Source organism: Trichechus manatus, unplaced genomic scaffold (genome assembly GCF_000243295.1).
Source record: "Trichechus manatus latirostris isolate Lorelei unplaced genomic scaffold, TriManLat1.0 scaffold00080, whole genome shotgun sequence".
Classification (NCBI taxonomy): domain Eukaryota; kingdom Metazoa; phylum Chordata; class Mammalia; order Sirenia; family Trichechidae; genus Trichechus; species Trichechus manatus.
In genome coordinates, this window is record NW_004444016.1 from 77,058 (window position 1) to 90,061 (window position 13,004).

Below are 13,004 nucleotides of genomic sequence, written 5' to 3' on the forward strand. Positions count from 1 at the left end.
CATTGGGCAAATCTGCTGCAAAAGACCTCTTTAAAGTGTTAAAAAGCAAAGATGTCACTTTGAGGACTAAGGTGTGCCTGACCCAAAACATGGTATTTTCAGTCCCCTTATAAGCATACAAAAGCTGGACAGTGAATAAGGGATACCAAAGAAGAATTGATGCCTTTGAATTATGGTGTTGGTAAAGAATATTGAGTATACCATGGACTGCCAAAGGAACGAACAAACCTGTTTCATCTTCACCTGCCCCTTAGGATTTTAAATCAAATAAAAGGATGATACTTTCTGTGTGAATTTGCTTTTTCCTTTTTAAAACGCAAACACGTTATAATGAAACTGGTTTAATGCCTTGTATTAAAACCTCTTGAGCTACAGAAGAATCACATATTAATGCCTCTTATATTTGTATGTGAAACTTTTCTGGAGCCTAGGAATACCTACTCTTTTCTCCCCCGTTTCAGCTTCCATTTTTTCATGAACAGTAGAAAGTCTCTTTCTTGAACAAACCTTTTTCTTGTATTTGCACATATCACTGTTATATGGCCTAGGGTTTTCTGAATATGTCCTTGTAACTCCTTTACCAATGAAGGACTTTGTGTCATTTACGTCCCAGGAGGAGAGGAAAGTATTTATTGAGTTAAACATTAGTGTCCTTTTATTCTTATTAAGTAAATGAAAGTAAGGGTGTAACCTAGTTGTATATTTCTGAAATGAAATATCATTAATGTTTTACTTAGGATATCAGAAACTTCTCTCAATGGATTTAATGCCCCAGAAAATAAATGAAGCCTGACCTGAGCTTTAGGCCTGACTCTGCCACTTTCTTCACCTCAAATAAATCATTTTACTTTTTTTTAATAACAAATTTTCTTACCTATAGAAATAGGGATAGTATCTATTCTGCTAACTCAGGGGTTCTCAAAGTATGGTTCGCATACCTGTAGGGGTCTCTCAGACTTTTTCAGTGGGTTCTCTGGGGGCAAAACTATTTTTATCATAATTTTAAGATGTTGTCTTTTTCACTATATTGACGTTTGTAATGATGGTGCAAAATCAATGGAAAACCTGCTTGCTTTGGTACCAAATTGTAGTAGTATAGTAGTATTCTTCACTGCCATGTAGAAAAAATAAAATGCTGGTTTTATTTAAGAATGTCTTTGGAGCAGTAGATACTAGTTTTATTAAATTTCAACCCTTGGGCACATATCTTTTTATAATATGTATATGACAAAATGTTTTTCTGCATAAATCACTTCTGCATACTGTAGTAGTCTCAAGAAAAAGCACTTGTGCAGTTTATTGTGTTGTGAGCTGAATTAACTGCTTTTTAAATGGAACACACCATTTTTGCTAAAAAGAATGATTGCAGACATACTATTGTTATTCAGACTTGGGTATTTGGCAGAAATTTTCTTGAAAAGGAATGATGTGATCCTGTTAGTTCAAGGAAAATGGTTGATGATATTTGTTGCCCAGTAATAAAATTCACTTGGAGCCCTGGTGGCGTGGTGGTCAAAGCGATTGACTGCTAACCGGAAAAGTTTATATGTAATGTTTATGTATATGGAATGTTTCCAATCCCCAAAGACAAAGATTGGATTTATAAAAATACTGATAATAAAAGGCAATAATAGTGAAAACTAAAAAAAAAAAACCAAAGTATTCAACTTTTATGTCAGAACTGACTTACATGGAGTCATCAGGATTGAACCCCGTTGTAAGTTGAAGTCTACCTGAATTTGAAATCAATTTGCAGAATTTTTAAATGTACATTTAAAAATAACTTGATTTTCTGCTGTTATTTATTCTGCTATACAAGTCCAAATTGGGACTCTGGAGAAGAGACATAGAAAGAGCATGTGCAACAAATGTTGGCGAGGATATTGAGAATTTGGAACCCTTATCTCTTGCTGTTGGGAATGCAAAATAGTACAGCCATTGTGGAAGACAGTGTGGTGGTTCCTCAAAAAAACTAAAAATAGAACTACCATATGACTGAGAAATTCCACTCCTACATATATACCCAAAAGACTTGAAAGCAGAGACTCAAACAGATACTTAGACACCAATGTTCATTGCAGCATTACTCACAATAGCCAAAAGGTGGAAACAACCTAAATGCCCATCAGTGGATGAGTGAATAAACACAATGTGGAACATACATACAATGGAATACTGCTCAGCTAGTAAGAGAAATAAAGCCCTAATAAACATGCTACAGTATGGATAGAGCTTGAAAACATGCTGAGTGAAAAAAGTCTGTCAACACAAGGACAAATACTGTGCGACCTCACTTATATAAGAAGGTAACAACAAGCAAATGTGTAGAGACCAAAGTTCATTTCTGGTTACCATGGGTGAGAGGGAAGTAGAAGGGGGATTATGCAAATAATGCTTACCTTCCATGCCCTCCCGCCACGAGGCACTCTCACAAGCACTGCCGTGCCAATTCGCTTCCACATGTTGCTGTAAAAAAAGAAATTAGCATAGCACGTTTAGGAAAATACAGGGGGAGTCGGGATGGTGTAGCCAGCAAACAAATGCAGGAGGAGCACGTTATTTGCATAAAAATACGGTATTGCTTGTGGAGTACTGTGTTTTGGTTTATGGTGATGGAAACTGCATTGATTAAACATGGGGTTGACAGCCGATTTATGTAATTGCCATCAATAAGTTGTACACCTGTAAAAAGTCAAATTGGCAGAAATTGTGTGATAGATAAATTGACAACAATGACCAAAAAAAAAAAAAAATGTGTAACTGCTGAGGCTACTTATATATGTATATCCAAACGTCTCATGGGATTTGATTCCTTGGTTTGGACGTCCCAGTTAATTGGCTTAATAACATGTTCAGTGCTTCTGTTCTACTTCCTAGTTTGTTGCGTAGTGCCTGTGGTGTTAAAAGCTTACCCACGGCCAAACAGGTTACACCAATTGGTCTCTTCACCTGAAGCAACAGAGGAAGAAGGAGAGTCAGGAATAGGAGGAGGAAATGGAATGTGTGGCTGCTTGCCTCCATGAACTACTGCCTCCTTTGCCATGAGACCAGAACTGAATGGTGCCCAGCTACCATTACTGAACATTTTGAGCAAAGATTCTACAGCTAAATGCTGATCAAAAGGGGGAAAATGCAGAACAGAATTTCAAATTGTGGTGGACTCCAGATTTTCTGGAACCACGAAGGCTGGATGAACCCCTGAAACTGTTGCCCTGAGATAATTTTTCTTGATAATATTTCATTGTTTTTAGTGGAAGTTTACACAGCGGTTTAGGTTCCCGTTCAACAATTTATACACAAATTGTTCAGTGACATTGTTTACATTCTTCACAATGTGTGAACATTGTCATTATTTCCATTCTGGTTGTCCATTTCCATTAATCTAGTTTCCCTGCCTCAGATAATCTTTAAACCTTAAAGTTTCAACCAGAAATATCCCCTAAAGTCTTCTTAAAACTGAACAATAGTTTAGCTTAACTAGTAAAGAATGGCTGCCTTGAGGATTGTGCTCTTTCAAGATCTATCTGTATGGGATCCAATTGACAACAGCAACTCAAAAGATTATAGAGGACAGTGAGGAGGCAGTGAGTTTATAGTAATGGAGGAGGAACAGCTAGGAAAAGGAGTATGAGAATGGTTGCAGAACTAGAAGAGTATAATCGAAGTCACTGAATTGTACATGTAGAAAATGTTAAATTGGTGTATGTTCATGCTTGGCGTTTCTCAAGCTGAAAGAACTGAAGAAAAAATTCAAGCCTTGAGTTGCAGTATGGAAGGATTCTACAGGGAAAGTATTAAGCAATGCAGGAAGCATCAAAAGAAGATGGGAGGAGTACACAGAGTCACTATCCCAAAAGGAATTGGTTGACATTCAGCCATTTCAGAAGGTAGCATGTGATCAGGAACGGATGGTACTGAAGGAACAGGTCCAAGTTGCACTGACAGCATGGGCAAAAAACAAGTCTCCAGGTATTGACGGAACACCAGTTGAGATGTTTCAGTAAACGGATGCAGCGTTAGAAGTGCTCATTCATCTCTCCCAAGAAATTTGGAAGTCAGCTACCTGGCCAACCGACTGGAAAAGATCCATATTTATGCCTATTCCAAAGAAAGGTGATCCAACTGAATGTGGAAATTACGAACAATATATTAATATCACACACAAGTAAAATTTTGCTGAAGATGGTTCAAAAGCAGTTGCAGCAGTACATCAACAGGGCACTGCCAGAAATTCCAGCCGGATTCAGAAGAGGATGTGGAACCAGGGATATTGCTAATGTCACATGGATTCTGGCTAAAAGCAGAGAATACCAGAAAGATGTTTACCTGTGTTTTATTGACTATGCAAAGACATTCGACTGTGTGGATCATAAATTATGGATAACACTGCGAAGAAATGAGAATTCCAGAATACTTAATTGTGCTCATGAAGAACCTGTACATAGATCAAGAGGCAGTCATTTGGAACAGAACAAGGGGTTACTGTGTAGCTTAAAGTCAGGAAAGGTGTGTGTCCGGGTTGTATCCTTTCACCATACTTATTCAGTCTGTATGCTGACCAAATAATCCACGAAGCTGAACTATATGAAGAACGTGGCATCAGGATTGGAGGAAGACTGATTAACAACCTGTATTATGCAGATGATACAACCTTGCTTGCCAAAAGTGAAGAGGACTTGAAGCACTTACTGATGAAGATCAAAGACTGCAGCCTTCAGTATGGATTACATCTCAACATAAAGAAAACAAAAATCCTCACAACTGGACCAGTAAGCAACATCATGATAAATGGAGAAAAGATTGAAGTTGTCAAGGGTTTCATTTTACTTGGACCCACAATCAACACCCATGGAAGCAGCAGTCAAGAAATCAAAAGATGCATTGCATTGGGCAAATCTGTTGCAAAAGACCTCTTTAAAGTGGTAAAAAGCAAAGATGCCACCTCGAAGACTAAGGTGCCCCTGACCCAAGCCATGGAATTTTCAGTTGTATCATATGCATGTGAAAGCTGGATGATGAATAAGGAAGACCGAAGAAGAATTGATGCCTTTGAATTGCGGTGTTGGCGAAGAATATTGACTATATCACGGACTACCAACAGAACAAATAAATCTGTCTTGGAGGAAGTACAGCCAGAATGCTCCTTAGAAGCAAGGATAGCAAGACTATATCTCACATACTTTGGACATGTTATCAGGAGGGATCAGTCCCTGGAGAAGAACATCATGTGTGGTAAAGTAGAAGATCAGCGAAAAAGAGGAAGACTCTCAACGAGATGGATTGACACAGTGGCTGCAACTGAAGCATAACAACAATTGTCTGCATGATGCAGTACTGGGCAGTGTTTTGTTCTCTTGTGCATAGGGTCGCTATGAGTCAGAACTGACTCGACAGCACCTAACAGCAACATGTTCTGCTGTGTGTATTCTCAACAACAACAAAAATTATTAAAAAATAATAAAATGCATTTGAATTGCTCATCGAGAAAAGAGCACATGCATAAATAATTGCAGTTGAAGAGCTTGTTAGCTCGTAAAGAAGGGGAAGAAATGCACATATAACTCCCATTGTGCAAATCAAATGTTTAAAAAGCAACATGAAGATGGAAGCTTGTTTTGTAATAACTATATATAGGAGTTTGGACACATAACAAACAGCCCTGCTATTCATGAGTATAGTCCATTGTGTAATCCAAGTTGCTTTTTTATTTCTGTAATTGTTTTATCGTGGTAAAAATATATATAACAAAACATTTGCCAGTTCAACATTGTTTACGTGTACATCAGTGTCATTGATTATGTTCACGTTGTGGAACAATCAGCGTTATGTTTTCAAATTATTCCATCACCCTTAACAGAAACTCAGTGCCCCCTGAGCAGTTACTCCCTTTTCCCCCACCTCTCCCACCTGTGGTAAAAAAAAAAAAAAAAACAACAAAAACCCATTGCTATCGAGTCGAATCCAACTCATAGTGACCCTATAGGACAGAGTAGAACTGCCCCAGAGGGTTTCTAAGGCTGTAAATCTTCATGGAAGTAGACTGCCACATCTTTCCTGTGGAGTAGCTGGTGGTAACCTCTGATAAACTTTGGTCTCTGTACTTTTGCCTGTTGTAGATATTTCATGTGAGTGGAATCATACAATATTTGTCCTTTTGTAACTGACTTATTTCGCTCAGCGTGTTTCCAAGGTTCATCCATGTTGTAGCGTGTGTCATGACTATTTCTCTTTATGGCTGAGTAATATTCCTTGTATGTATATACCACGTTTTGGTTATCCATTCATCTTTGATGAACAAGTAGGTTGTTTCTACCTCTTGGCTTGTGAATAGTGACTAGTGCTGCAATGAACATTAGTGTACAGATTTCTATTTTTGTTCCTGCTTTCAGTTCTTTGGGGTATATACCTGTGATTGGGATTGCTGGTTCATACGGTAGTTCTCTGTTACCATTATGCATTCCCACCACAAATGGGTAAAGGTTCCAGTTTTGCCACACCTTTGCCAACACCTATTATTTTCCTTTTTTTTTTTTTTTATTGTAGCCATCCTACTGAGTTTGAAGTGGTATCTCATTGTGGATTTGATTCGCATCTCCCTAATGACTAATGAAGGAGCCCTGTTGCCCAATGCTTAAAAGCTTGACCGTTAACTGAAATGTCAGTGGTTGGAACCCCCCAGCCACTCCATAGGAGAGAGATGTGGCAGTCTGCTTCCGTAAAGATTATACCCATGGAAACCCTATGGGGTAGTTCTACCCTGTCCTGTAGGATCACTATGAGTCAGAATCGACTTGATGGCAATGGGTTTTTTGGGTTTAATGGCTAGTGAGAGCCCTGGTGGCACAGTGGTTAAGTGCTCAGCTTCTGACTTAAAGATTGGCAGTTCAAATCCACCAGGCACTCTACGGGAGAAAGATGTGGCAGTCTGCTTCTGTAAAGATTTACAGCAGTTCTGCTTTATCCCATAAGGTCGCTGTGAGTCGGAATAGACACTTCAGTAACAGGTTTTTTTGTTTGTTTGTTTTTTGAGTATTTTTTTAATGACTAATGATGTTGAGCATCTTTTCATGCGCTTGTTGGCCATTTGTGTATCTTTTTGGTGAAATATCTATTCAAGTCCTCTGCCCATTTTTGATTGGGTTGTCTTTTTGTTAAGTTGTAGGAGTTCTTTATACATTCTAGATATTAAACCTTTATCAGATATATAGTTCCCAAAATTTTTCTCCCAATCTGTAGGTTGTCTCTTCACTTTTGTTGATAAAGTTTTTTGGTGCACAGAAGTTTTCAATTTAGATGTTCAATATATCTGTTTTCTGTTTTGCTGCTCATACTTTTAGTGTTATATCTATGCTTTTTAATTTTTGAAGTTGTCTTCTTCTTCCCTGCAGGTATTGAACAAGATGCAGTGAGTACTTTTACCAAATATATATCTCCAGATGCTGCTAAACCAATACCAATTACAGAAGCAATGAGAAATGACATCATAGGTAAGCAGTGCTTGGCTCTATGGCTAAAAAATTTATTATTTTTGGTTATTTAAATTTTTTATGAACATAAAATTCAACATATCCCTTCCTAGTCTGTTTTCAGAGTATTTTCTTATCTGTACTCGTAGCTCAGTTTAAAACTGTCATACCCATATTCTTAGATTTTGACCTGAATAACAACAGCAAGAACAATAATAATATGCATTTCATGAGACAATATTTTAAGCACTTTTCATGGATAAACTGATTAAATCTTCTAAAGAATCCAGGGGGATAAACAGAGTTATTCTTAGTTTATAAGTGGGAAAAATGAAGCACAGAGAATCTAAGTAGTTTGTTCAAGGTAACATCCTAGTGCTGGGATTTGAAACCAGGCAATGTTTTCAGACCTTACACATTGACCACTGTGCTATATTGGCAGTATTTTTCCAACTGTGAGTTGGGACCTGCCTTCTCCTACACCCTTCCCCCTTGCTAGAAAAAAAAAAAAGGAAGAATCAAAAGTATTTCATAGTAGTAGGGGCAAATATCATTTCAGGATATTTTTTCCATCATATATACATATATGTATCTATATACTGGGTCAGACAAATGTATTTCTCCTAGGTCACAGGAGAAAAAAAAAAAAAGTTTGAAACCCTTTACTATGTTGCATATGAAAGACCTTAAAACCAAAAAGCCAAATCAGTTGCCCTTAAGTCGATTCCAACTCATGGTGACCCCATGTGTGCAGAGAACTGTGCTCCATAGGGTTCAAGGCTGTGACCTTTCATAAGCAAATCACCAGGCCTGAAAGACCTTAGGTATGCCTGTATTAACAGGTAAGAGTGGTTCGTTTATTCATTCATCGTGTATTATATTCCCACCAGGTCCTAGCATTAAATTTTACATTTTTATTCATAAACATTTTTGATTTATGAAATAAAACCTCTAACTCCACTTATAGCAGATCTTTTCAGTGTGGGGCTGTGTTCTGAAAGAGCCTTTGGCAGGTCAGTTTTGTGAGTTTGCAGGTGCTAAATGACTTACAGCCTTTTCAGTCCTCATTGCAGGTACTCATTATTGGAAACAGCAAAAAACTCCTTCTGATTTTAGCAGTCATTCTTAAATTGACCCACCATTCTTTGCAGTGAACACTTGTGAGCTATTTTGGGGCCTTCAGATGCTGCCGTCATTGTTTCTCTTTTCTTTCTCCTACCCAGATGCCTTTTAACACATAGGACTTGAGGCTGCTGGTGGTTTGTCCTCATCTGCTTGTACTTGGGGACTCATGGGGATACTTCTTCACTTAGTTTTGTTGCAAATGTTGTCATGGGATTTTGGTTTTGGTGTCTAGTTGCTGTGTCTGTTTTTATGTGGGAATTTGCTACCACCATCTTCCAGACTTCAATGGACAGATTTTTCCCAGTATACAACTGGGATGCCCTAATTTGAAGAATTGGTTGGCTAGTTATTCCTTTAAGGGTCTCTTTGTAACAGTTGGTACCAAAACATCTAGGACAGAGGAGAGAAGGAGAAAGGAGTTTTGAACCAATAAAGCATTTTGAAATAAAATGTCACTGCAGTTCTATTTTTCCTTTACTTAAACTTTATCCAATTAATGATGTAGTCCAGTGAGAAGAAAAATTTCTGAATGATGAAGTTGATAACATTTAATGAACAAGTGATCTGAGAAGGTTTCCATCCCAGCGTCTATCATGCATTTTAGAACGTTGATTATGTATATAATTTAGGCAAGTCCCTTTTCCTCTTTGAGCCTCATTGTGAATCCTACCCTAATTGTTTGTCCTTTCTTGCAATTGGAATATTTTAATATAGCTGTACTTCTAAGTAAGTTACAGTTTGAAGATGCCTCTGCTTTAGCTATTATTGCATATCTAACCTACCTAGTTTTGTGGTAAATGTTTTCCATGGGTTTTTGTTGTTCCTATCTAATTATTCTTGCTTTTATGTGGAGATTCAGAATGATCCAACACTATGACTCCACTACCTCCTCCATCTTCCACAAATCCTTTAAGTGGTAAGATTTTTAAAAATATTTCAAAAGTATAACTGATAGGATTTGCTGGTTGTAAAAATGTCTTTGGGGCAGTGTCTGATCTCCTCCAACCCCGCAAGAGGGAAGGAGAACCAAGATGAACAGCGTAAGGCTGACTCCCATGAGGTGGAGGCCAGACAAGCCTCCTCTGTCTGCCGTCTTTACTAATTCTGACACCAACCGTCCGTTGCACAGTACGCTCTACTGGGTTTGATAATTCATTGCAATGGCCACACAGAACTCACAGACCATGCTCACAATTATGGGGTTTATTAGGGAAGTTAACAGTTACAGTTCAAGCTCAAGAACACTCAGGATACAGTTCTTCCATCAGGATAGCCTCTTCCCAACGGTACTTGCAGGCACGCCTCCCTGGCCCTCAGTCTCTGTCCACAGGTACTCAGCTTTCTCCCTCCGTGGGCTGGGAGGCCCACAGTGCCGTCTCCTGCTGCCAGTTCTCTGCTGCTGGTGGTGGTGGGCTCCTCCCTCTGCTCTGGAATTGGCTCTCTCCTGAGGCAAAGCTGACTAATCCCCTTGGTAGGCCACAATTACCCTATCACATAATCACCTGGGTGAGAGTTACAAGCCCCTTGCTAGAAAGGCCACACAGAAGTAATTAACTGCACCGTACTGGTGGTTTGGAAATAGGTATTATGAGAGGAAAAAAGAAATTGGGTATAAGTCCTTTTTTTTTTTTTTTTCCTGAGTAGCTGGAAGAGTGAGGAAGATTATGAGGAAGCTTATGGGAGTAATGGTTTATGGGGAAAATCACGAGTTTAGTTGTAGAAATACAAATGGTGAATGTCGAGCAAGCAGTTGGACACGTAAGTTAGGAGTTCATAAGAGACATCCAGGTTGAAGATAGTGTTTGGAAGTCATCAACATATAGGTGGCTTTAGAGCCGTGAGACTGAATGAGATTACCATGGGAGTGAGTGTGATGAGGGAAGACAAAAGGTCTACAGACTGGGTTCTGGGGCATTCCTAACCTTTGGAAATTTGGCAGATGAGAAGAAACTCCCAAAGGAGACATAGGAATAATTGCCAGGGATATAGGCCCTCTTACATCAACTACATTGAGAAAGTAGTTTTTTCTGGAGGCCAAGTGAAAAAAAATGTTTCTGGGAAGAAGGAAGTGGTCAAAGATTAAATGATGCTGATAGGTTAAGATGAAGACTAGGAATCGGATGGATTTCACAGCCCAGCGGACACTGGTCATCTTAATTACAGTGGGCTGTTTAGGACAAAAATCTAATTGGAGGAGTCCTAAGAGACTAGGAGGAGCAGTGGAGACAGCAAGTATAGACAACTCTTTGAGGCATTTTCCTCTAAATATGAGCTGGAAGGGGATGTTAAGCCAAGGGACAATGGTTTTTGGTTTTGTTTTTAGGATAAGAGATATAGCATACAAACATGCCTTCTGTATGCTGATGAGAATGAGGCAGTAGAGAAGGAAGAGTTGTTGCAGGAGAGAGGGGAAACAGTTGCTGTAGGAGAAGAGAATCAAGGAGGGGGCACAGTTGCTCAAGGGCAGCTTTGAGGAGGCTCAAGAGGATGGTGTCCAGTGCTCAGATAGTAGGTTGCTCAGAGAAGAGTGAGGGCAGTTCATCTGTAGTAACAGGAGAGAATGTAGAATGTGGATAGAGATGCTGGTAAATTGGTAGATGTGGGGGGAGGTGATGGAAATAATTTTCTGATTGTCTCTTTTCTCGCTGAAGTAGGAAGCAAAGCCATCAGAAAAAGAATAGGAGAAGAGGTGTTAGACATTTAAGGAGAGAAGGAAAGATGTGATAGATATTGTCTATGACAGTGAGTGAGTAAATGGACCAGGAAAATGAAGTGTGATCCTTGGGTTTCATTAAAGTCCACTAAGGTCATGAACTTAAAGTGAAACCCATCACCATGGTTGTATGTTTTTTTCCAGCCATGTTTAGCAGCTAGCTGAACAGCTCGTTGATGTACTGTAATTTGTTTAGATGATTCCCTCTTTTAGGAAATTTTATATTTTTTAATTGGTACCAAATAACATTTCAATGAACTTCCTTAGTGATAATCTTTTCACAAATCTGTAATTCTTTTTTTTTGTTATTCATTCATTTTTATTGTTATAATTAAATGAAGCTTATATTTCAAGTTATTCTCCCATACAGAATTTTTTTTTTTTTTTTACATACAGTGTTATGAGACCCCAGCTGCTCACCTCATTCTGCAACAGCACACTCCTCCCCTCCGCCCCTGATTCCCCATGAACATTCAACCAGCTCCTAACTCTCTCTGCCATCCCATCTCACCTCTGGACAGACGCTGCCCCCTTGGTCTCTTATATCTACCTGACTAAGAGGCACATTCTTCACAAGTATCACTGTATGTCCCATGGTCCAGTCCAATCCATGTCTGAAGAGTTGGCCTCAGAAATTGTTTTAGTTCTGGGGTGATAGAATCTAGGGGCCATGCCTTCCAGGGCGCCTCCAGTCTCAGTGAGACCTTTACTAGAATTTGAGTTCTGCATCCCATCGTTCTACTGCTCCATCAGGGACCCTCTGTTGTGTTCCCTGTCAGGACATTCATTGGTGGTGGCCGGGCACCGTCTAGTTCTTCTGGTCTCAGGCTGATGAAGTCTCTGGTTTATGTGGCCTATTCTGTCTTTTGGGCTAATACTTTCCTTGTGTCTTTGGTGTTCTTCGTTCTCCTTTACTCCAAGTGGTTGGGACCAATTGATGCATCTTAGATGGCCGCTTGCAAACTTTTAAGACCCCAGATGCCACTCACCAAAGTAGGATGCGGAACATTTTCTTAATAAGCTTTGTTATGCCAATTGACACAGATGTCCCCTGAAAGCATGGTCCCCAGACCCCCATCCCTGCTACTCTGTCTCTCAAAGTATTTGATTATATTGAGGAGACTTCTTAGCTTTGACTTAGTCCAGTAGCGCTGGCTTCCCCTGCAGTGTGCGCTGCCCTTCCCTTCACCCAAGATGATTCTTATCTACTATCTAGTCAGTGAATAACCCTCACCCTCCCTCCCCACCCCGGTAACCATCAAAGAATGTCTTCTTCTATGTTTAAACCTTTTCTTGAGTTCTTACAATAGTGGTCTTATACAGTATTTGTCCTTCTGTGACTGACTAAATTCACTCAGCATAGTAAATTCCAGCTTCCACTATGTTATACGATGTTTCACAGCTTTGTCATTGTTTTTTGTCATTGCATAATATTCCATTGTGTGGATCTACCATAGTTTGTTTACCCATTCGTCCGTTGAGGGACACCTAGGTTGCTTCCGTCTTTTTGCTATTGTGAACATGCTGCGATGAACATGGATGTGCACGTCTATTCGTGTGACGGCTCTTGTTTCTCTAGGATATATTCCAAGGAGCAGGATAGCTGGATCGTATGGTACTTCTATTTCTAGCTTTTTAAGGAAGTGGCACATCGATTTCCAAAGTGGTTGTACCATTTTACATTCCCACCAACAGTGTAT

At 39.3% G+C, this 13,004-nt stretch overlaps 1 protein-coding gene across 4 annotated transcripts in view; it reads left to right on the top strand.

The window, feature by feature from the left end:
• Positions 1–13,004, top strand: part of AKAP10 (A-kinase anchoring protein 10) — a 124,670-nt gene that overhangs the window by 41,013 nt on the left and 70,653 nt on the right. For all 4 annotated transcript variants that reach the window (XM_004380979.2, XM_023735521.1, XM_023735522.1 and 1 more), the window contains exon 5: positions 7,389–7,487. In XM_004380979.2, coding sequence (XP_004381036.1) covers positions 7,389–7,487 — 99 coding nt within the window. The remainder of the gene's footprint in view (positions 1–7,388; positions 7,488–13,004) is intronic.